This window comes from Tenrec ecaudatus, chromosome 8 (genome assembly GCF_050624435.1).
Source record: "Tenrec ecaudatus isolate mTenEca1 chromosome 8, mTenEca1.hap1, whole genome shotgun sequence".
Taxonomy (NCBI): Eukaryota; Metazoa; Chordata; class Mammalia; order Afrosoricida; family Tenrecidae; genus Tenrec; species Tenrec ecaudatus.
Genome location: NC_134537.1, coordinates 42,907,780 through 42,933,335, shown reverse-complemented (window position 1 = coordinate 42,933,335; position 25,556 = coordinate 42,907,780). Strand labels below are relative to the sequence as shown.

At 50.1% G+C, this 25,556-nt stretch overlaps 1 protein-coding gene across 4 annotated transcripts in view; it reads left to right on the top strand.

The window, feature by feature from the left end:
- The window catches only part of KALRN (kalirin RhoGEF kinase), a 727,411-nt gene that overhangs the window by 242,499 nt on the left and 459,356 nt on the right, over positions 1-25,556 (top strand). For all 4 annotated transcript variants that reach the window (XM_075556312.1, XM_075556314.1, XM_075556313.1 and 1 more), the window contains exons 4-5: positions 19,588-19,780; positions 22,821-23,333. In XM_075556312.1, coding sequence (XP_075412427.1) covers positions 19,588-19,780; positions 22,821-23,333 — 706 coding nt within the window. The remainder of the gene's footprint in view (positions 1-19,587; positions 19,781-22,820; positions 23,334-25,556) is intronic.

Below are 25,556 nucleotides of genomic sequence, written 5' to 3'. Positions count from 1 at the left end.
ACTGACCTTAAGATGAGCAGCCCAACCTGTAAGCTCCGACACAGGACTCCCTACATAGGCATACCTCACTGACATGGACTGGATTCCAACTCATATCGACTCTATAGGACAGGGTAGGACTGCCCTGTGGGTTTCCCAAGCTATAACACTTTTTAGGAGTAGAAAGCCTCATCGTTCTCCCAAGGAGCGGCTGGTGATTTCAGACTGCTGACTTGGTGGTTCGCAGTCCAGCTCCTAACCACTGTGCCACCAGAGCTCATGTAGAACCCCCACACACCCCCCGGACTCACTTCCCATCAAGCTGATGCTGACTCCCTGCTGACTCTTAGCAACCCCATAGGACAGGGTGAACTGCCCCCCTTGAGTTTCTGAGATTGGAACTCTTTGTGGGAATCGAAGGCCCCCTTTTCCTCCCACAGAGGAAGTGTTCGAAAGGATTTGTGAACTGCGGACCTGCATTTAGCTGCCCACCACAGAGCCACTATACTGCAGGGCTCCTTAGGGCCCTACACTGGCCTCAAGGTACGACCGAACAGAAGGACAGAGACGCTTGCCCGAGATGATGCAGAGAAGGGTGCCTGGCCCAAGGATTCGCACACAGGAGAGGCAGGCTGTTGTGGGATGAGTTTGTGTCCCTTTCCTGGTTCAAGGGTATCAAACCTGGTTTTGTCACTTGTCCTTCATGGTGCTTCACTCACAGTGTGGTGAAATGTAGGGTAGTCCTCAAAGCAGCAGCAGCAGCAGCAGTAAGGTCTGTAATCCTCGGCAGGTGCATAGTAAACACGGAGTGAATAGATGCATGTGCCTAACGGTGTGACAAACCTTGTCTTTTTCTTTAGAAAAAAAAATTCTTAGTGACAAAAGTAAATGCAAGAAAAAATGTGAAGAATTTGAAAAGACAGAAAAATAAATACTAACCAAAACCACTGTAACTATGATTCAAAGATAACAATTGATAGACTCACATGTGTGTGGTTCATTCAGATATTTTTTCTTAGGACCTATATAAGTGAATCATATTGTTTATTCAAGTTTGCTTCTTTCTACTTAGCATTATATTATAAGAATAGTTTCATAACATTAAAATGTTTAATGCATAATAGTGTACCTGGGGGTGTACCATACCTTAAATTACCTCTCTTGTCGGACATCTAAGCCATTTCTAAAACTTCATTATCATAAATAAACCACAATTCACATCTTTTGTGTATAAACCTGTTTTAGATGTTATCTTTTGAATCGATTTGTGATAATTGTGGACTTTTTTTTAAGCCAAATTTCATTCCACACATCCCAGTTTATGTTTCTAGTGTGTCTTTGGCTTGCATTAGACTTCTGATTCTTTTTTTCTTTTCCCAAAACCATTTTATTGGGAGATAATGCAGATATCATATCATTCCATAGTTCAATCACAGCCAGCAATATTGTACAATTGCTACCAAAATCAGTTTTAAAACATTCTCTTGCTTCTTGAATTCCTTGACATCAGCTCCCCATTAGCCTCCCTCTTCCCCAGGACCATGCCTGCCAGGAACCCTTATTGTACTTGCTCTCTGTAGGTTCATCAATTCTGGGTTTCATCTGTTGAAAAGCATATAACAGAAATTCAAGAGGGCTACCCACAATGACAAAATATAGCGGCAGTGAACCCCAATATGAAAAATAAAAACAGAAAAAAACCCAAAAAATCACAGAAAATGTGCTTAATAAGGATTTAAATTGCTCATCCTTGCCCAGGCCTCCCCCACGGTGCCAATACTGTTAATCACCATCAACAAGAACTCCAGATTTAGCATCACAAATTCAGTGGGAGAAAGCCGAGACGGTCTGCCTGCGCCTGTAAAGAGATACAGCGATACAGCCTCTGAAGCAGCGAGTTTGGATTTGCGCTTGGATCGGCACCTTCACTAGATCCTGAATTTGAAATGAGTAAATGACGTGGTCACAGGGGTGACCCTCTGAGGTCTCCCGGGCTAGGATTCTTTGTGCATTTATAAATTAATTGGCCCCCCTTAAAGGACCATTATTACATTTCTGATCCGACAGAGAGTGTAATGGCTTTTTGCCCTTGGTGAATCTCGAGTCTCACTTTGGAATGTTTCTGGCTTGGCTCAAAGTGGTTGCGAGCCTCCCCTGCGCTCTTCTGAACCAGGCGTCCATAGCTGCCTTCCGCCGGGAGAGCTGGGTCTCCTTTGGAGCTTGTCTCTAGAAAACAGTGCTGAGCAGGCCTGCAACGCCGACTGTGGTCACATAATACCCTTTCGATGCTGCTGTGGTGAAGGCTAACCAAGCTGATGAGGCAGCTGGAGTTTCTGATATCGGCTTGGATGAATTTGTCAGGTGAAACACCAAGCCCCAAGGCAGCTTTTCTGCATTCCAAACCAGGGAATCAGGATGACGTGAATGTAGCTGAGATTCACTTGGCTGGAATACTGGCAGTGAGCTCTTCTCTGAAGGTAGATCCTGGAGGCTGGCACCGAGGAGGAGCTTGTGTTTTTCACTTGATGAGTTCCAGATTTGAGTGTGTTTCTCTGCAGACCCCCTCCCCTCTGCCCCATTTAAGTGATCATTTTCAGCATGATGTGGTTCCCTCTTCAGCTGTCACTTCTGTGCCCTCACTGGTATTTGAGGTTGTGAATGGTTTTAGAAAAATTCCCCTGGGTGGCTCCAGTCAGTAAGCAATGTACTACTAGCCAAGAGGCTGATGGCTTCCACCCACCAAGAGACGCCGCAGAAGGCAGGTTTGCCGATCGGCGATCAAAAGGTCCCAGCTTTGGAAAGGCGACAGAGCAACAGTCCTGTGCACTCATGGGTTTGCTTTGAGTTGGAATCGACGTACAGCATCTGACAACCACCTCTCTGTACACACAGCCCAGACGGTTTCAACCCCTTCATGAGATTACTCTCCAATTTCGTTGATAGACTGCCTTTGGGTGACGCGTTGGGCTTGCCCACCGAAAGGTCAGCGGGTTGAAACCCACCAGCCGCTCTGTGGGAGAAACCTGCTCTCGTCAAGATTTACAGTCTCGGAAAAACCAATGGGGCCGCACTGTCCAGTCCTGTAGGGTGGCTGTGAGTCAGCATTGTCTGGTGGCATTGAGTTTGTTTTTTTTCTTGTGGTCCTATAGATATGCTGCCACCAAGCGCGGAGCTCAGCTGCCTGGGGAAGCTAGGGATGGATTTTGCTCTAGGCTCCACGTGACAATACTCTGCCCTCTCCTTATTCAGCTGTCATGTGTTCCGGCTTCCATTTTTAGCTTTTACAGAAACACTGAAACTTACATAACAACTAACTTAAATGACAACAAGTGGTTGTTTTCCCACACCTACAAATGGGGTGAATCACAGTGCTTTCCGAGGACTGCATTGTTGTTGGTCACTGATGAGTCAGCTCCAGCTCAGCAGCCCTGTGTGCAATGGAGTGAAGCTTCGCCCGGTCCTGTGCTGCCTGCGTCCTTGTTGCTACGTCTGCGCCCACTTCTGCAGCCACTGGGTCCATCCACTGGCTGAGGGCCTTCCTCTTTCTCTGACTGTCCACTTCTTCAAGCATGGTGGCCTCTTCCAGGGACTCGTCTCTCCTGATGGATGTCCAAAGGACATGAGGCTTATAGCAAAGGTTAAACGGGACATTTAGCCTAGATATATAGTAATTGTTAGTTAAAACTGAGAGTTATATGATGATGCTATTTTTAGAAAAAATTAAACGCCTTGATAATGTACTCTGACAATACCGTTTTTTAATATAATGATACACATACAACACATTCAGCATTTCTTCGATTTCTGCATATATCCTTTTATGACGTTGACTACACCCTTCACGTGGTACAACCATGACTTTTCTTCATTCTTTCTCTCTAGCATACATTCCATTCAAGACAAAGCCCCTGTTTTCTATCCTCCCAGTCCGTGGTAACCAGGGATTGCGTTTGGTTTGTATATATCTGATTGTTTCATGTGAAATCATAGAATGTGTGTCCATTTGTCTCTGACTTGTCTCACCCTGGTCCGTCCATGTGGTGGCAGGCAGTAGGACTTCATTCCTCAGTGGGTGAGCCGCGCTCAATGGTCTATTGTGTGGAGATGCCCTGTTTTCTCTGTCCATTTCTCCATCCATCAGTTGATGGACATTTTGGCGGTTTTCACCTTCTGCCTGTTGTGATTAGTACTGCAGTGAACGTTAGTGTATGTGCGTCTGTCCGGGTCACTGCCTTCAGTGGGTATATATCTAAGAGTGGAACAGCGCAATCCACAACTTCACCCACAGGTCGTATTTTCATTTATTGACCCCTGCCATTCTAATGGGGCTAGGATGGTGTCTCATTGTGGCTTTGGTTTTTATCTCCCTAATGGGATTCTGCTCTGATGTAAATCAAATAGCCCATTTTGTGTTTTGTTTTAGTTTCCATTATCATTGCCTTTTATTATCAGTATCTTCATATATCCAAGGAGTCTTGGTGGCAAAATGGATTATGCATTGTGCTGCTAATTGTAAGGTCAGTAGTTCGAATGCACCAGCTGCTCTCAGGAAGAAAGATGAGGTTCTCTTTTCCTATAAAGATTCATAGTCTAGGAAACCCAATGGGGGCAGTTCTACTCTGTCGTGTATGGTTGCTATGGGTTGGAATTGACTCAGTGACAATAAGTTTGGTTTAATTTTTTTTCCTGGCTAATGACTTTCGAAGGCGCCCTGGTGGTGTAGTGGTTACTTGTTGGGCTGCAATGTGCAAGGTTGGCACTTTGAAACTACCAGCCACTCTTTGGGGGGAAAGATAGGGGATCTCGAAAACGCACAGGGGCAGTTCTGCCCTGCCCTGTCGGGTCATTATGAGTCAGGATTGACTCGATAGCAGTGAGTTTTGAGTTTATGACTTTGAACATATTTTCAGGTGCTTATTGGCCATTTGAATAGCCTCCTTGGTGAACTTTTTGTTCAATTTCTTTGACCAATTCTTAATTTTTTTTATAAAATCAAACCTTTGTTAGAATACTTTTTAAAAAGTCTATTGGTTTGTCTTTAGTCTGAGTTGAATTTGAAGGCAGTGTCTTCAACTTATTTCTCTCTTAGAACTTTCAGCAATTTTCATCAGCTACAACGTTGGAAATCAAAGCCTTGATTGGTCTTATTGAACTTTCCCTTTCCAACACCACTTTCTTCTTCTAGACATGGAATAGGAGAACAAGAACAGCATCACTACCTGGGACTTCTGGCTGCAGAGTGTAACCCTTTCAATGTACTTGCTTGTTGTAGACAATTTCTACACTGGTTTGCCACTATAGCTTTTGTGGAAAAAGAAGACGCCGCCGCCCCTTGGCCCCTGCCCCCATCTGCTCCACACCATCTCATCTCTTTCTGGATTGTTTTTGATGAAACATATTTCCTCAGATATGCTTTCTTAAAGGCCCAGCATCGCCTAAGCAGAACAAATAAATTGAACAAATTGGAAGGAGGGTTTTGAATCTAGGAAACCCATCATATAGTGGTGACGGGTCCCCTTCTCTTTTAGGAGTCCCCCTGGGCCGCCGGTTCTCTCCTTGGTAGGCTGCGGAGCTGCGCGATGCCCTATGGAAACGGGCTGAGAGGTGGTGCTCTTATCCTGGCCCCACAGTGTGTGGAGCAGCAGGCCAATTCAAGTAGCCCGGGAACTCTCCAAGGGGAAAAGACAGTGGCTTACCACCCCACCCCAGACGCCTCAGGGCAAGGCTGAGAGTCTCATTGAGCCGGAAGCTACTGAGACCAAACAAAACTTGCTTCCAGCCTGCCCTCTTTCCTCCCCCGGGGGAAATGTACCCACCAAAGTGGGCCCCTGGCTCTGTGGCCAAGAGGGCGGCAGCACCCTCTGCTGGAGTGTGGATGAAGGAGGTGCACGGGAGGGAACTAAAGAGGTAGACTGAATTGAGCCCCGGTGACAGGTAGCCCCATTTCTCCCGAGACCCAGACAGGAGCACTTTGTCAGAGGCTCGGTGACTCAGCGGGGCAAATGCCTTTCCGGATAATTGCTGACATCATCCAGTGGGTGCCTGATGTCCCGGTCCCTCTCTCCTTTGCCACAGAGCCTCCCCGCTCTCCCCACCCTGGCGTGTTCTGGGTCAATTGAGGACCAGCCCTGCTTTGAGAACTAACTGCTCCACAGCCTAAAATGGATGCTGTTTTCACCTTCTCGGTGCTCAGGCTGTTCTGTCCTGGCCTGGAATGGTATCTGCTCTGTCGCCAGCAGTTCATGTGCCCGGCTTTGCACAGAAAGCCCTCTTGGCCCAGGGCCTAAAGTAAGCTTGAGCCTGGCACTGAGACAGCCTCGACCCTGACTTCCAGCCCAAGAAGAGACTGTCCTCTCATCCCCAGACCCATCCTTCCTTGAACCACAGTCCGTTTTCCTTCGCGGGAAGTCCAGGCTCAGCCTCAGACGAAGCCCCTGCGTGGGACTTGGAGGAAGGCGAGAACCACCTCTCACCTCCCCTAGACCTGATGGTGCTGGAGAGTTCCAGTCAGACAGCTGTCATTTGGTCCAGACATAATTTAGGGACCTGTGGATGCACAGAACAATCAGTGAGTTCCTAAATACACACTTCAGGTACAGGGAGTGGCCACGTCACCCTTTGGTTGTTTTAGGCCAGTGGTTCTCAACCTTCCTAATGCCGCAACCTTTAATACAGTTCCTTGTGTTGTGGTGACCCCCCAACTATAAAATTATTTTCGTTGTTACTTCATGACCCTCATTTTGTTACTGTTGTGAATCGGGTGCCCCCCTTTGGGTTGAAGACCTTTGTTTTAGGTGGACTCACGCTGGGCAAGTTAATGAGAGCGGACCTGGCTCTCCCCACCTGGAGGGTTGGCTAAGGTGCTAGGGGAGCCACGAAAGGAAAGGATACAAAGCAACTTTCTAACACGTGCAACAGTTCAATGGAATTAAAGAGGATGTGCTGGAGGTAAAATGTGGCCTGGATTATAAAGGAAGTGGGTAGATAGATTCCTAGAGCTCAGGGCAAGAAGGGGTTAGGGAACTGGGTTAACCTCTTCGTGCTACAAGGGGAGCATGCTGCCCAAAGACATGCGGAGACATTCCCAGGGCCACCGAGCCAGCCAGTGTTGTTTCTGGAGCCTGGGCACCTGTGCTGGGCTTCCTGTAAGTCAGCATCGGCCCCTGAGGTGGACAGCGCCTGTGGGAAGCATCCCGGATAGCAAGTGGTCCCACAGGCCATGTGCAGTTGTCCATGCACCCAGGGCAGCAGGACGCTTCCGCTCACACACACTCTCACATGCTAGCTGTGGGCACGGGAAGCCTATTCTGTTGACTAGCTCTGACTTTCAGAAAAGACTCAGAGCCCTTGGTACCTGTCCTTTTTGTGTAATTTTAAGTTCCAAACTTTTCTGAAGTATTTCCCTCCATCTCCTCTCACAAGCCTCCTTCACCCGACTCCCCAGGCACTTCTCTGTGCTCCCAGGTTCCCACTGGTGCCTAAGTCCTCGCTGGGCTTCTCCTGGTGAACCCCGGGAACGTCATCATCCCCAGCTGGCATGAGGAGGGCCACCTGCCCTATGGAAACGAAGCTGGCCTGGGGCAAAGCCCGTGCGTCACGGTGTGAAGGCTTTGGTGGAGAGGGGCCGTGTCTGGGAATCTGTCTGAGCAGATAACACTGGGCTTGGAAGGAAGCGAGTGTGCAGGAGTTTGGAGTAAAGGCAGTGGTTTCCGGGCGGAAACGTGTGGTTTGTTAACGAGCATTCCACCTGCCCCGGCAGGAAACCAGAGCCTCCCCGCAGCTTCGTCGGGATCCCAGGAGAGGGGGAATGGAGGGGGCGCAGCCAGAGAAGGAGGAAGAATGGCCATGGTGACAAGCATGGGCACCAGCCAGCGGGGTCACTGCTCTGCCTCTGGGTGGGCGGGCGGCTGTCGGGTAGCAGGGGTCCCCTGCTGTCCCCTGGCCCCTTTGGGGCCCCATCAGTTTTCTTTCCCTGCATGGGAGAAAAACTCCCCTTGTCTTGTAGCTGGCGTGATGAAGCCACCTGTGACCTGTCATCACCGTCTGTAGAATCTGGACTCGGTTTTGGTGTACATCTCACAGATGGATGGGCAGTGATTATTGGGACACCTCCCCCCCCCCCAAGTTAAAAGAAGATTTGTGTTAGTCTGAGTAGGCTAGAGAAACAAATTCATAGACACTCATATGTATATAAGAAAGAAATTTATATACAAGAGCAATTGAATATTGAGAAAATGTCCCAGTCCAGTCCAGATCGAGTCCATAAGTCCAATATTAGCCCATATGTCTGATACCAATCTATAGTCCTCTTCAGACTCAAAACACATGCAATGATGCTGAACATAGGAGGATCACAGGCCAGTGGTTTGGAAGCCTTGTGGATCCAGTGGTGGTATAAGCATCTCAGCGCTGGCAGGGGTCTCTACATGACTTCTCCGACTCCAGAGGTTTGGTTGCATCAGGGTAGGTCCATGTGGCTTCTCCAGCTCCCAGGGCGCAGCACCATGTGTCTTGTTAGTAGAGCGTTTCTCAGCGAGTGAGCAGAGAATGAGAAGTGTCTCCTGCCTCCAAGGAGGAAATACAGGAGTTCCCAGAATTCTCAGGAGAAGGCCGTGTCTACACAGAGGCCTCATTGGCTATGATCTGATTGACAGACTAGACTCCACCCCTTCACTCTTCATCCTCTCAATCCCAAACTGACACCAGATGATGTACACCCCCCCCCACACACACACACATAGCCGGCTGTACGGGCCAGGGAAGAGCCGAGCAGCGTGCCTCTGGGTTTTGTGCAATGAAGACCAGGGAAGGCCGTGGTTCTCGTCCTCTGCTGCTTGGTTCCTGTTCTGTTTCTGCCTCGAGCTGCAGGAGGGGGAGGTGAACAGACGAATGAACAAAGGTGGGCGCAGGACAAGGCTGCTAGCCGATACAGAAGGCCGGCCAGATCCTGCCCCCCACCCCCCTCCTGCCCTCGAGGAGCTGGGCAGCCCCAGGCTGAGCGCGGAAGGATTGTCAGGGTGCTTTCTCTTCCGGTGGTTAAGAGTAGCCCATTCCGGAGTTTGGGCTCCAGTCCAGTTGATTTAGAAAGCAGGTCTCTTCCTTTGGTGAATGGAAGTTTGAGAGTCTGTGAGGCTATGAAGTGACCTGATTTAAAAACACATCTGCATTCACGTAGCTAACCCAGTACCAGCTCCTCCTGAAGTATACATCCCTTGGAAACTGCATATCAGCGCCTTACCCCCAGTCCTGCCTGCAGCTCCACCCCCTTGGGTGCTGTCTCCAAACTGTGGCAGGAGGCTCTTTTGATTCTCAGGATGGAAAGCTGTGAGCAGACCTAACTTTTGGGAGGTGCTTTGTGGCAAGGAGCTCTGTTGGCACTGGGCTGTTCATTGCAAGGTTAGCAGTTGAAAACCACCAGCTCCTCAGAGGGAGAAAGACGAGACTTTCTATTCCCTTAAAGAGTTACTGCCTCAGAACCCCCAGGGGCAGTTTCAACCTGCCCTATAGGGTCCCTGGAGTTGGCATTGACCCATGGCTGTGAGTTTGGAGCTGTTTAAAGGCAGGGTCAAGGAGCAAATCAGGAAGGGACACTCGGTGGGTGGGTGCACATGTCCTACTGAGTTGTTTTTGGCCTCATCTGGAAATGCCTAGTGTAGCCCTGGGTATGGGTCTGTGCTAGTGAATGCTTCACCGTGGCCTGTCCAGAGGAAGGAAGAGAATTGACCATGTTTTTGCCCAGGACAGTGGCAGTCAGGAATGCCACCCACTGACAGGACTGGACAACAAACTTGCAAGAAGTGGGGAATGCCAACCATGTTCACTTGACCCCCAGAGCAAGGTTTCCCCGAGACCCTGAAAGGAGCAGGTGTTAGGGTCAGCTTCCTGTACACCTACCTAGTGGTGTAGAACTGGCAAGCGAAAGATTCTGGAGCTGGAAATGGGCAAGCAAAGCTCTGTATCTCTCCCCTTCATCATTAGCTGCTGTCAAGTCAGCCCCAACCCATGGCCACCCCACATGCACAGCGGAACAAAGTACTGCCCAGCTATCGAGTTCCCTGAATGCTGGTCGGTCAGAGAGTTTCACTGATGGATGTTCACCAGTAGCTTGCCGGGCCTTTCTTCCTGATCTTAGACTATTCAGTAATACAGCAATGTGTAAGTCTCTGGCAGATGATGGCACGTGGCGCGCTGTGGCTGCGCACTGGCCAGGAATCCCACCTGGGGCCCCTGCATGGAAGGCAAGGATTCTGCCACCTGGAAGCAGCACTTCCTCCCACAACCTTAGGAAAACAACACAAAATTAACTGCCATCGAGTCAATGCCATGTCATACCCTATAGGACAGGGTAGAACTACACCTGTGGATTTCCATCTTTCTCCCATGGAGTGGCTGGTGGTTTCGAACTGCCGACCTTACGGCTAGTAGCCCAATGCATAACCACTATGCCACCAGGGCTTGACTAACTAATAGCACTTCACTATTGCTTTACACTAGAATCACCAACTTAAACAGAACTGATTGCCCTGGGTCGATTCAGATTTGTAGTGTGCCGATATCGGATTCCCAAGGCTGCCCCTCTTTACAGGAGCTAGCCAGCACACCTTGCCATCCATGATTACCTGACAGCTCCACCAGGGCTCCTCTGTTTTCGTATGGCTTTCTTTCTTTCTTTCTTTTTCTGGTTGTAAAAATGTTTGTACTCAGCTCCAAATCAATTCGTTCACAGCACAGTCTAAGTCCCCAGGTTGCGAACATTCAGCTGAAGGACAACTCCCATTTGTCCTTTAGAATTGTGACTTTGTCCTCACTTTGAAATGATGGACCCCACCCGTACTCACAACAAAGTCTCCATCGGGTCACTTCACTAGCTGCATGCGTAGCTTTTAAGTTGTTGAAAAGTTTTTGAGTCTTTTCTGGCATGGAAACCCACTGCCAGGGAGTCCATTCGGATTCATATGGACCTCTACAGCAGAACAGAACTGCTCCTTAGGGTTTCTGAAGCTATAAGTCTTTATGGGAGCACACAGCCTCATCTTTCTCTTTGAGCGGCTAGTAAGTTTGAATCAACAACCTGCGGTTAGCAGCCTGATGTTTAATTCACGGTGCCACCAGGGATCCCTTCTTGCCCTAAAGTCAGGCTAACTCGGGACCTCATGCTGACTCTGAACCATATATGCCAACACACCTTACCTGCAAGCTCAACCTAAAGGCACACTTGGAAGCAGACATCATCCACGTGTCCCATGTTACAGTGGAAGAATTGAGGCTTAAATTTAGGATGAAACAGCTCCTTTGCTCCCGGCACCACAAGTCGAGATTTGAGAAGCGTGATTATGAGAAAACATTCTCCTTCTCAAGACAAACTTCTCTAAGCAGAGACTCCCTTTCTTTCCAAGTCTCCACCTCTTCCCTGTTGTTTTCTTCACTGCTGATAACAGCCCATTAGACTGCTGGGGCAGGTGCTAACGGGTCTCTAGCACTTTCCTTGGACACCTGCTGATTTAAGCAAGTGGGTGTGGCCTGATTTGGGGCAATCAGCAGAGGAGTGCTCAGGCTATTCCATTAGCAAAAGAGGAGCAGAGAGCAGGAGAGCACCCATCAGGGTCACAGGCACACCTTTGAAATGATTTCTCCGTTCTACAACCAGGCACCCTCTGATGGGCCCAAGAGCCCATGCACACACCCACCCAGATGGGGACTCTCCTCCCTCATATTCCGAACCGAGTGTTCACCTCAAGGAGTCAAAGGATTTCTGGGAAACGGGCTCAGCATTGCTCTAGGCAGGGGTGTGCAGTGGGAGACTCACTCGTGGGGTGGCTTTCCTTCCCCTCTTTGCTGATTCTTCCTGCTTGTGGTGAACCGTCTGGGGGGTTTAAAGTTGGTTCTGGCCCTGTGGGTCAGACTTTTCCCAGCTGGCTCTAGATGACCATAAGACCAGAGCTGTCTGTGGCAGAGATCGTGTCCCTCTCATTGATCGGGGGTCCTTCACTTGCCCGGGCTTCCCTCCGTGGCCACGCTAGTCTTCTGCCTCCAAGTCAGCTTGTCATCTTCCTTGGTTAACTCATGAGTAGGTCTGATTTGAAGGCCTAGTCTGCGCCCTCACCGGCCAACCACTGGGCCTTCCGGGTCTCCACAAGTGGATTCTGAACTTCACCTACTTTGCTGCCTGTGCCACCATCACCTGCCCTCGAACCCGTGACTGGTGCCAGCTGCCCCCACTGCTCACCAACACATTCCTGGTCTGCTGGAGCAGGTGCCAATGAGGACTGCCCCCTCCCCTGGGATCAGAATGGATCTCTGTTCTATTTTTCCAGAAGGGATTTCAAGTGAAAATCCGCCAGCCATTCACGTGCAAGAGGTAAAGTTCAGTGGGCACACACCGTGGAGACCAGGAGGAGGGAGTGCCAATTTCTCGGGGAGAAATCATCATATCTGAACCTCCAATCTGGATTCAGTGACGTCGGCTTGTTTAAGGAAGGCTGATTCTTAAGGGGCCCCTCCCTCATTATTTTCCCAGTTCCAAAACTCTCCTGGCTTAATAAAAGATTTGGCGCAAGGAAGTGGACCCGAGTATCCGACCCCATGTTGAAGATATCCAGCAAACTGTGTGACCCTAAACCGGTCACTCCCTGCCCTAGAACTTGCCCCCTCCGCTCTCAGATGAATGGGTTAGCCACAGGAACGCGTGCAGCCCACGTGTCTGTGCATCAGTGAGGGAGGAGAGCATGGTGGCTCCGTGGTCAAACCGACCTTGGTTCCCATCCTGACCTGACCCCTTCCTGGTGACTTCCTGGTGAGGCTCTCTGAGCCTCGGTTTTCTTACTGCCGGGTAGGGGATGAATAGAGGCTACTCACAAGTTTCATGAGAGGACTAATCACACATGTGACATGGCAGGCACACATGAAACCTGAGCACAGCAAAAAGGGGCTTTTGCCATTAGTGTTCCTGTCTGTCGCATTGTTGCCAAACTCAGCTGCCCCAGCATCAGCAGTGTGACTCTTAGCTTACGTCTTCCTCCAGCTTGGTGTTTTGAAGGCCTCCGGCTTCCTTACTGAGCTCCCCACCCCCACCCCACATCTGCTTCCTCCTGTGCTCCAGGAGCAGCACCCTATGGGTGTTCTTCTACCTCAGGGCCTTTGCATGTTCTCTTCCCTCTGCCCGGGTTCTTCTCTTCACACACACACCCTTGACTACCTTCCTTTCATGCTCTAGGTCTCTGCGCGAACGTCCGCTCCTTACAATGGTCTGTCCTTACCATCGGATCACGTCTTGAGACTTAGCACAAGTTTGCATTTATTCTTTTTCTCTTGCACTTGTCTTGAATTCTTCTCTCCCTCTAGAACAGTAGTTCTCAACCTGTGGGTCATGATCCCTTTGGGGGGGTCAAAGGACCCTTTCACAGGGGCCGCCTAAGGCCATCAGAAAATATATTTCTGATGGTCTTAGGAACCGAGACACTGCTCACCTACAGATATGCCCACATACAAGTACCCAGCATGAAGACTAATTTTTTGCATGAAGACTGTTTACCCATACTACACCATGCTTCAAGACAAAATGTCATTGATTTGTCATTAAAAACGAATATTTCACAATATATAATTACATATTGTTTTTGTGATGAATCACTATGCTTTATGTTCAATTTGTTGAAAAATACATCCAGCATATCAGATATTTACATTATGATTCATAACAGTAGCAAAATTATAGTTATGAAGTAGCAACGAAAATAATTTTATGGTTGGGGGTCACCACATGAGGAACTTATTAAAAGGTCGTGGCATTTGGAAGGTTGAGACCACTTAGAATGTACCCTTTGAGTTTCTGTCTTGGCCACATTTAGACCCCAAGGGTCTGGTAGTGGGCCAGCCACAGAATAAAGCGCTTAGGAAATATTTATTGGACAATGAAGTCAATGCATGAATGGACACTGTGGCACAGTCACAGGGCGCCCTGGGAGCTGCTGTGCCCCGTTGTAACATGCCTCTCATTTTGAGGTGATGAAGCTCTCTCCGAGGGCTGCGGAGACTGGTCAGACAGAGCCTGGCCTGAGGACATTGGTGGGCAATAGAGGACGTCACATAGACCTGTGGATGCATGTGGTGGTTCATTCATTCACCACCCACCTTCTTCCAGGAAGCCGGCTGAGTGCTGGGGAGAGGGCGGTGGGAAGGTAGAGTCCCTGGTCTCAAGGCAGCTCCGTTTATAAAGGAGATCCGCTAGCCGCTGCTGCACAGAGGACGGGTGCTCTTCGGGTCAGGAAGGTGCTGGCATGTGTAGGAAGAGCCTGTGGGAATGGAGAGGGTGTGTTGGGCGGAGAAGACTTTTTGGAGGAAGCAGCATGCTAGCTGACCTTTGAACTGTGGGGAGAAATGAGGTTGGGGTCAGCAGCTCCAAGGCAAACAGGATGAGAAGGCAAAGTCAAACACAAACTTCAAGTCCAGAAAGTGCTTTCGGCGAGGCGTGGGTACTAAGTTGTCTGTTTCAGCAACGGGGAGATTGTTCTGACAAGAAAGGTCCTAGCGGAAAGGGTGGCATTTGAAGCCAACCCTTTGGCCAGATGATACTGGATCACAAACCAGGGAAGTTCACTGATGTGGCCAGGATCGAATCCAGAGGGAGGGTCTCGGCTGTGTCTCCTGGCAGGTGCAGAGAAAGGGAATGGGAGAGGCGGCAGGGATTGAGAGGCAGGAGGAGGAGTGAAGCTGTGGCCTGGGGTCACCAGGACACGTGCTCCGCCCTGCTGTGTAGGCACCATAGCAACAGCTGGTGTGGGACGCAGACACCCCAAGCCCTGGCACTGGAGGGAGGGCAGTGTGTGGAACAGGAGTGGGATAATCAGAGCTGTGAAGACAGGAAGCAGGTCCAGAGTCCGACCGGCAGAGAGGCCACCCGAGTGTGCGGACGAGGCAGAGTGCTGAGAAGGATCAGCCACGTTATGCTATTCATCCACTCCTCACCACTGACCCTCCCACCAAGGCCCCCGAAACCTGGGCCATCAGCTCTGAAGCCAGCCTTCAGCAGCTCACAGCCCAGGAGGTCCAGAGAAGACGTTGGGGCATCAGAAGTGGGCTGGACTCGGTGGCCCCTATGGAGACCCCTGAGCCCTGCCTAGAAGCTTTGAGGTACCACTGCTGGGCCAGGTGTGTGCCATGAAGCAGAAGCTTCCCCGTGAAGTTGTGACAGCTGAGAAGCCCGGGGACAGCTGATCTCCAGCCCATCTCCAGCACGCAGGCATCTGCTTGGCCATCGCCAGCTCCGTCGGGAAGGGCAGCTCCCCAGGCCTCCAGGGAAAGCCTCCGAAGGCCCAGAGAGAAGGTGCGCAGTGTTTGCAGAAAGAATCAGAGCCATGCACTACACAGGCAGGTAGCCCCCTAAACCTACTTCTTAGGCTTCCAATAAGGCCCAGGTGCTCCAGAGGAAGAAACTTGGGAACCTTGTTGACAGGCATCTGTCCAGCATTAACTGTTTGTTCACCTTACACATGCTGTTCTTACTGGACTGCAGTGTTCTGCCTGCTGCACCAGAGAACTGCCTGCTGTGTATTCCAGCTTGCCCAAATTCTGTGTATCTCTAAACCAGCACAAACCTCACCTGAGACGCAAGTCTGAGTGTGTTACCTGCTGTCCTTGGCTCACCTGGGAGAGTCTGCACCTCATCCCAGACAGCGGGGGTCTCAGAACTCAGCATTTTTCAACCCGTGTCCTAGGCAATGATGGAAGTCACTCAAGTTTGAGCAGCATTGCAAAGAGGGGCTAAAATGCTCTTTCTTCCTCGCGTGGGTGTGCTGGTGAAAGCACTCACAGTGACATTTCATGAACAGAAGAGTGAATGGCCCAGAACTGCGCACAAGCGCTTCTGATCAATCCCCAGTCATTCTGTGCACATTTGTGACTCCTGGGCCTGAGAGCCTCCGAGAGTCTATGAAGCAGTTCATAGCTCAGCTTGAAGGGAATGTGATTTTTTACACGGTGAGAAGCTGGCCAAGGGAACTCAGGTCTCGAGTCCCCGACGGGAGACTGGGGGACAGGACTGGGTGGGTGGGTGGCAGGGGTCGGTGGTGGCTGCATTCCCTGGCTGAAGTAGGGGTGTGGGTGGTCGTGGGGAGGAAGGGCGGATGCTCTTGCTTGGGAACCATGCAAGGTTCTGCTCCTTAACATCTGCTTTAGGTGAATAAACATCTTTTTAAAGGGGGAAAGAGAATATGAGAAGACGACCTGTTAGTAATATTCCAATGCATAATGGTTTACCCAAACTGCTCCCATGGGTGAAAGGAGAAGTGGGCCAGAGTGTGCAGCCTTGGGGGAGAGCAGGCTGGTGAGCCCTGAGGGGCTGAGGCAGCTGAAGAACAACAGCGTGCAGACTGCGGGTACTTATCAAGTGCCGGAGAGGAGAGGTGGGCCAGAGAGGAGTGTCCCTGTTGGCCTGGCATTTGTCTGTAATCATCCCAGAGAGCACCTGGGGAGACTATATCCCGACCCCACACGAGTCCTGAAAGGCCACAGTTATTCCTTGGACCCTTCTCCGCTCTTCTTTCCTTGACTCCCTCGTCTCCTGGCTTCTGGGTCAGAGCCCGAGCAGGACTCTCTCAACCTCTCAGGGTGGCAGCATCTCTTGGCACCTTACCCCCATGCCTGAACCAAACTAACGTCCTTGGGATTTCCCCAGGTGCCGGGTTCTTGCTCCCGGGATTTTGAACACTCTGCTCCCTCCCCTGGAGGCCATCGTCCACCCACGGCCACCCTCAGCCTGGCTTGTTTATCCTGTGGAACGCCAGCCTCCTAGCCTCCCGGAAGTGCCTCACCCCTTTCAGTCGGTTCAGATGCCTTCCCCTTGCTTTCTGAAAGCTTTGCTATTAATCTCACTTAGAACTGGCACAGCCTATTGTAACTTTTTGCTAGAAGTCAAGCTGCTACCATTGTGCCTGGCACCAAGTGCTCCTGAGCAATCAATATTTATGAAGGGCCGGGGGATGGAAGGCTTGCCCTGGTTTGGCCTACTTGTCTTTCTCTCCTGTGAGCCTCCTAATGGAATCTCCTCGTTGCTGACCCTTAGTCCCCTTCTCCAATCACCAAACACCCCTCACTGGAGGGTTGTGGTAGGGTGTAGTGTGGTGGCGCTACCTGAGTGTGGGCTTTAAAGTTGACAATGTTGGCTTTGGCATTTTTGCTTAGCTCCTGACGAGTCCTAGGACCTTAGGCACATTTTGTGCCTCAATTCATGTCTCTTAAATGGAAAACACCATCCCGAACATAGACGGTTATTGTGAGGACAAAGTGAGGTAATGTACAGGAGTTTCAGAAAGTTTATGGAAAAATAAAATGAAAAGTTGTAGAGTTTTAACACACTTCCAAGTTTCTGAAGCCCTTCCAGCACCCAACCACAGTTCCTGACAGAGAATAAAACCAATCCCAAATCACACTCACTGCCAGCGAGTCAATTCTGGCTCATAGCAACCCTAAGGACAGAGCAGAACCATCCCCGGGGTCTCAAGGCTACTTGTCTGTACAGAAGCCAACTTGCTGCCTTGCTCTCCTGCAGCGTAGAATGAACACGTGGCCGCCTTCATGAAATGGTCCCTGAAGGTGAAAGTGCTATAGCAAAGTGTGGTAAGGAAATCAGTTGGTGCCCGGCTATCGATTGGAATTTTGTCTGGGGTTTGAAAGGCTTGTTTTCAAACAAGTAACGCCTCTAAGTGAGGCGTGAACTAAATCCATATGGATGAAGCACATCACCTTTTGTGCCCCTGAGATGACAAGTACAAAATCCAAATATGACGAAGGGACAAGTATCAGGGCCGAAGTTGTGAACACCCAATCTGTCGAAGGCCACAGAGGACAGTGAGAGCCCCTAATCATCTGCAGAGTGTCTAGTCAGACTAGGCCCTTGGCAGACCCCTCTAGCCTCAGGCGAGGACCTCGAGCAGCTTTACTCTCAGACACAGGTCGTTGTAGGCTGCATTGTGGTGGGCCGAACCATGATGTAAGGTGATACCTGAGCAGTTGACTTCCCTTTTGACCCAACCTGAATTTGCTCCAGGCGCACTTTTTCCACAACAGAAATTTCCTCTCTGGGTTTTAAAGCATTGATGGTGGTCTTTTCTTCTTACTCTTTATTTTTATCTCAACATTATTATGATTTTCTTCTTGCTGTTTTGTTGATGTTTCTGTTGGGTCTCCCAGCTTGTGAAGCACAGAGGAGTGACGGCACAGAGGAATAACTGATGCGATGGTGGAGTGGCATGTGGAGGGGTGGAGGGACTTGGGGAACAAACAGTGAACGTGGGACTCGAAGAGGCTGAGGGACTTGGGAAGCAAACAGTGAATTCAGGAGGAGAAGGGAGCACTGGAACTGATTGTAATGATGCATGTACAACTCTTTCTCAAAAGTGATTTAACCATATAAGTGTATGAGATGTGAATACTATATCAAGGAAACTACTAAAAAGTCAAAGCAAAACCGAGTTGACCGATGGTTACCATGAAGGAGAAAGAATTGTTGCTTAGGGGGCCTTGAGTTTGTGTTAATGGTTGGGGGGATAATTTAGAAAAGGATGTCAACAATGGCTGTACAACACAAAGAGTATAGCACTGAATATACATATAGAAGTTGCAGAATTGGATAATGTTTTATTGTATATATTTTTGCTGCAATTGGGGGGGGGATTACATGAATAACCATGAGTACGAGGAAGAAGAAAATGTTCTAGAATTGAACATCGGTGATATTTAATTATACAACATAGAATTGGTGATAACTGTACAACTCTTCTTGATATGGCTGGATTATTGACTTGTATGACACGTGGATGAAGTACTAATGAAGTGGTTAAAAAAAGTTCTCTCCTCCAGCAATGCCCCTGACTTGAAACCAAACACACCGTGCCTCTTGGGAGATCAGGGCGTTGTCACTGAGAAATGCCAATTAGATTAGGGCTCTTCAGTGAGCCACTGGCCCTCATCCCCACCTCCTGGGTTGGTGACAACTTCCTAGAGAAAATTGGTTCCTGGTACCTACTTTTCGCTGTCAGGGGTTATTAGTTACTCACGTGCAAACTGCTATGGACCCAGTACATTTAAAAGCTGGGATCGTCAAACTCCACCTCAATCCTGCATGTCATGTCGTCTAGTGTTAGTGCCTGTCCCTGCTGGGGACACAGGAAAGGACAGCTATCATGTCATGGGCTTCCCGACTCTGATTTAAGGGGCCAAGGGGCCACGGGATCCCTGTTTTCAGAGAGCTTGTCTTCACATGGGGATGACAAGAACGCTTCCTAAAAGAAAGAGAGGGAGGCAAAAATGCACAGAAAAGCGGCAAGTCGCCTCCCAAGTGCGGGTGACCGTGGGACCCCAGAGCTGTTTCCTCAGTGCAGGGAGAAGGCGTCAGGAGGGGCCTTGGGTCAGACAGGACCAATCATGAAAGGTTTCTTGAGACTGGGTACACTGAGTACAAGAGTTGGGGTGGAAGGCAGACGAGAGACCTGCTGTTAGGGGGAGTAGGGTGGCCCACATTACAGGGCATGCAGGTTTCTGGATGCTTTTAATGTTGTCCTGCAAAGTCTCAACTGCTCGCAGTGACCGGGCCTGCCCCCTGCCCTCCCACAGTGAGGACGTGTGCAAACGTGGCTTCACCGTCATCATCGACATGCGGGGCTCCAAGTGGGACCTCATCAAGCCCCTCCTCAAGACGCTGCAGGAAGCCTTCCCCGCTGAGATCCATGTCGCCCTCATCATCAAACCCGACAACTTCTGGCAGAAGCAGAAGACCAACTTTGGCAGCTCCAAGTTCATCTTTGAGGTGAGCCCCTCCTCTCACTCTCTCTCTTCCTCTGCTACCTACACACTCCTCACCTCTCCTTCTCCCACGAGCCGGCCAGGGCAGCACGCCCAGGGCCTTCCCAGCGAGGGCTGGGGAGCAGTGCGGGGCCCGACATAGCTCCAATGGGCATTCCTAGTGGCTGTTCATAGCGGTTTTCCTCCAGATGAGTTTCCAGGGAGGCTTTGCAATTTGTGTCAGAGCCTGAAAAAAAAAGAATTTGGAACCATTGATGTGTTCACTCTTCTTCTAGTAAAATATTCTTAAAATAAGAATGCAGGAAAACGAAAAGGTGGGCAGCTAATTATAATACACACACACCCATTGTACAGAGGTATTCATCGCACCATTCTCAGTCATTATTAAAAGAACCAATCCCATAGCGATGGAGCCCAGCCCGACTCCCAGCACCCCGCCCGGGACAGAGAAGCACCAGCCCAGCCACTTCCCAGGGAAACACTTATGGAAGCAAACAGCCCCATGGTCACTGCGGAGCAGCTGGTAGGTTAAAACCAATGACCCTGGGGTTAGCTGCCAATGGTTTCTGTAGTATCAGATGCATACGGTGTCACCAAGAAGGGAGCAGTAACAGTAACACTCGGACACTAAAGGCTCTGACAGGCTTTTATTGGAAAACTATTGAGTATCATGGGGAAAAGGGTCATGACTTAGTAAGTTACACAGGGCAGGTGATAAGACAGCACGGACAGTATAATCTCAAATGTATAGCTGCATACAGGTGTACACACACGTGTGTAGAGACAGACGAGATGGAGAGACGTAGAAGAAGTGGATGAGTGGGTTTTTTTTCTCATATTTTTCCAGTCTCTTCCCAGTTTTATAATCAGGGAAAACGTGTAGGTTTTTAAGTAAATTTCCCAGAAGACGTCTATGCCCCTGAGAAATTTTAAAGGGGGCACGTGTTCCCAACTCAACTTTGAATTCTCAGAATTCTGGTTCTTACCTGTAAGAAGAAAAGGTGTGTGTGTGTGTGTGTGTGTGAGAGAGAGAGAGAGAGAGAGAGAGAGAGAGAGAGAGAGAGAGAGAGAGAGAGAGAGAGAGAGAGAAGCAAGCTGCTTTTCATCTTTCAGCAACTTCCCCTCCACAACCTTGTCCCCAGGGCCAGGAGCGCCTCTCCCTTTGGTGGTGGTTTCAGCACAGGGCCTGATGGAGGCAGTTCGCACTTTGTGTAAATAACACAATAAATTTGGCTTTGTATAAAAGCAGTTAACAAGCATATTCCCTCAGCACCCTGACTGAACACTGGGAGCCCTGTGAGAAAATGCTTTTTATAATTTCAGTTTGTTTATACCAAGGCAGTGACAACAGGCTTATAAATTTATAAACTAAAGAGACTTAAAATAATTTTTCAGTAAGCCTTGAGATGTTTGTTTCAGCATAGCTGCCCTGCACTCGCCCTCTTTCCAAGTGAAGCAAGTTTATCTCTGTCTCCTAGTCCGAAAGTTCAGGGCCTCCCACTCACAGGGATGGAAAACGCTGTAGCAGGGAAGAATATTTATAAAGCACTGTGTTGAAAACGGCAAGCCAAACACCGAGTGCGGACAGAAGCAATAGTAATACAGAGAAGAAAACCTAAACCAAATTCACTGCTCCCGAGTCGATGCCGACTCACAGTGACCCTACAGGACAGGGTAGAACTGCCCCTGGGGGTTTCCAAGACTGCAAATCCTATGGGAGGGGAGAGCCCAGGCTTGTTCAGTAACAGATACTTAATGGATGACTGGTGCGTGTAATCATGGGAGGCTTCCTGGCAGACTGTGCTATGGGATAGTATTCCCCAAACTTAATGTGCACAGGGATCCGGGGGGCTCTTGCTAAAGCGCAGCCTCTGAGCCTGCATCTCTCCCAGGCCCTCGGGTGAGGTGTCAGGGCAGCTGATGCAAGAGCCCCCCTCTGAGAAGCAAGCGTCTGAGTGGCGGAGGCTGGTCATGCTGGCTGCACATTAGAAGCACCTGGGAGCTTTGATGAAAACACCCGGGCTCAGGCTCCACTCCAGGCCAGTGTGATCAGGGCTTGCACACACGTGTGTGCATGCGCGTGCATGCATGCTTGCACACATGTGCATGTGTTTAAGTTCTTCAAGGGATCCTAATGAGCAGTGCAAGTGTGAGCACCTTCTTTCAGGGGCAGCTTCTCTCTCATTGCTGGCCCGGCCGTGCAGTCGCCGTCATGGTGAGTGCTAGCAGGCCTTGAGGATGTGCTCTGGGCTGGGCATCCAACACAGCCCCGAGGGAAGGCATTGCCATTCCTACTGTTTAGATGAGGAGACTGGCTTGCCTTGGGCCATACAGTGTAATAGGACCATTATACTGTACAGTTAGTTAGTATATCGTTCGTATAATGGGGATATGAACCCAGATACTTCTTCGCTAGCCTCGCCTTCAGGAGAGCGAGGAGAAGCCTGGGTCCGTTTTATTGAGACGGAGTTGCTTGTATCGCCATTTGCTGAGGGGGTGTTGCTTCCCGAAGACAGACATCGTTCACTCAGCTTGAGCTTGTCGGTGGTTCATCGAGGAAGCTGAGGGCCCAGGCTCCTGTTCCCAGCCCCAGTCCTGTGCCCAGCATCCACCCCTCTGTTCATGGGAGACTCTCAGGGCTGGGCTGCAGGAGGCCCAGCCCAGGGCAGGAAGAAACACAGGGAGATCTCAGTCCAAGCATGAAGGCACCCTGGGTCAATGGGTCTGCATTTTAAAACCATGGAAATTCGGCCCCTGACACTGGGTCTGATTGACTCCCCGAGTCTCCTGCTTCTGGCATCTGAAGCCTTTGGGGGTGAACTTGGGGAGGCAAGGAGTGAAGGTGAGGCACGGAGTCTCTCCTTGCCTGGTAAATGGTGGGCAGATGGAGCGGCCTTGAACCAGTATTCCGGGCTTATCTGTAGCTCCTGGCCAGCTCCTCCACTGGCCCTCCCTTGTGGTGGCGGCCTGTTCTTGCTCCCTGTTCCTCCGCTCGCATCACTGAGTCACCTGTGTGTCTCCCTCCCCTCCCCCCCCCCCCGCAGACCAGCATGGTATCCGTGGAAGGCCTCACGAAGCTGGTGGACCCCTCTCAGCTGACGGAGGAGTTTGACGGCTCCCTGGACTACAACCACGAGGAGTGGATCGAGCTGCGGCTCTCCCTGGAGGAGTTCTTCAACAGCGCGGTGCACCTGCTCTCGCGCCTCGAGGACCTGCAGGAGATGCTGGCCCGGAAGGAGTTCCCCGTGGATGTGGAGGGCTCGAGGCGGCTCATTGACGAGCACACACAGCTCAAGAAGAAGGTGCTGAAGGCGCCCGTGGAGGAGCTGGACCGGGAGGGGCAGCGGCTGCTGCAGTGCATCCGCTGCAGCGACGGCTTCTCGGGGCGCAACTGCATCCCCGGCAGCGCTGACTTCCAGAGCCTGGTCCCCAAGATCACCAGCCTCCTGGACAAGCTGCATTCCACCCGGCAGCACCTGCACCAGATGTGGCACGTGCGCAAGCTCAAGCTGGACCAGTGCTTCCAGTTGCGGCTCTTCGAGCAGGATGCAGAGAAGGTAGGCACGGGCGCGCTAAACCCAAGCTTGGGGAGTGGGGAATCGCTTTACGGGGCAACTGATGGAGGCGGCGAATCCAACTTTCAAATTCGCGATAGTACCAATTTTGTGGAAAGTTTAAGGAGCCGGTTCCTGGTGGTACAATGGCAAAGCATTCACCTACTAACCAAAAGGGCTGGCTCCCCTCCAATCGGAGGTCCCCGGGGAGAAAGGCCTGGGGCTCTCCTGCTGGAAATCACTGCCATCGAGAAGCTGGGGAGCCGAGCTCTACTCCGACACATGTTCTATCGGGAGTCAGAATCAACTTGATGTCCGCTGTTTCATTTGTTTGCTAATTCCTTATGGCTAGGCTATGTTTCTTTCGGCTTTATGCCTTGTCGTTGACCATTGACTCTGCAGTGTTTAGCTCCTAGATTGCTCCTTGTACAGTGGACACCAGGTGCCGTTCTAATCTGTGTGTAGAATAACTCATCTGAATCCTCTCCACGGCCCTGTGAGGTAGGTGGATTGCCGTGATCCCATTTCACAGAAGAAGAAACCAAGAGGTCAAGGGACGTGTAAATTCAGGTGTAGGCAGGGTGGCTTCGGAGATCATGATCTTGACCCCTGCTGGCCACTGCGCTGCTAAGCGCACACAGTGAGTAGTTCACCAAATACAGCAGGGCCAGCAGTGCCGCCATGGGGGGTATGCTTTCTCAGGGGCCCACGAAGCCCTCCTGAGGTGACCGGTGGTGTCTTCCCGGACACCTCAGGAGAGGACGCCGCGGGCTGGGTCTGGAAAGACCCCAGCCTGTGCCGTTTTCGTGCCAGACGCTGGTTGCCGTACACCTTCTCCTGGGTGCTTTTCTTCTGAGCACTCTCAATGGAGACACGGTGTCTCCAGCAGTGAGTATGCGGGGCCTTCCCTGGATGGGCGAGATAAGAACAAGTCACAAAAGAGGAGATGTCACGTAGTGCCTCTGCTGAGAATACAAAAGCCGCTTCGCTCGACTCTCGCTGAGCTAAGAGAGGGAGTGCTCTCTTACTGAGACTCCTGAGGCAGGCCCACCTCTTATCAGGTTCTGGCCGTAACTATATTTTAATGCACAATACGCTTCTTAAGAATACCAGGCCATCTCCATGACAGGTACCTTTTACCACCAACAGCCAGTGTGATCGCTTTATGGTCTTCAAGCGGCCACATTGAAATGTCTGTATGAATTTTTGGATGCTGAAACCGAGATATAAAAGTCTCTATATAATTGTGATCCCAATTTATGTAAGAGTGCAAGCGTATGTGTGTACAGAAGGAAATTCACCTCTGTGCCCTGATTTCTAGGGACTGAGTTCATGATTCACTTTAATTTACATTGCTGGGAAGGACCGGAATTGCCCACCTTCTTCCATCCTCTTCTCCCCCAGGCCAGGGCAGCGCCTTGCCCTCTGTCTTCCCCTAACTTAGACTCGATGACCAGAAAGTAACCAGCACGTGCAGTTTCTAAAGGCTGCACATCCCTGTTCTGCAGCAGAACCTTTTTTGTTTTTGCTTTTAAAGCTTGCTTTTAATTTTTATTGCTTTTGATTTTGTTTCATAGTTTTATTGGCATATACTTCACATATCCTGTACGTCAATCATTCAGTCATATTCAGAAGAGTTGTGCAATCATCACCACCATTTCAGAGCATCTTCTTTCTTGTACTCATTGGTAGCTCCCGTTTTGCCCCCAACCTCCCCTCCCAAGCCTCTAGGTAATTATTCATCCAGTTACTTTCTCTCTAGATTTACCTGTCCTGGATTTCGTATATAAAAACACCAACAGGAGGCAAGCAAAACAACAGCAAGGCCAAAACAAAACAGAAAAACCTCAATAGGAAAGAAAGCAGAAAATGTTAAAAATGGAAACAACTTTAAAATCGGTTAAAAGGGAGTTCTCACTACATTTGCCATCATTGACCTGACTGTTCTCTGACAGATCCCTGGATTGTGATCAGAAAGGATGCTTCTGGACACTTAATCCTTGTGGGGATTCTGCAAATGGATTTGGGCCTCCACTCTCATCCGTAGCCTTCTGCAAACGGAGTGTTCAGAATTTAAGCTTTAATACCGTTACCCACCTTTTGATTTTGATTTCATTATTTACAATCCTTGGATCACATAGGTCGGTGCTCTTTTGAATACTGCTAAACCCAAATTTTAGAAAGGGCAGATCAAAGTCAGTTTTGGCATGGCCTTAGGATGGCAAG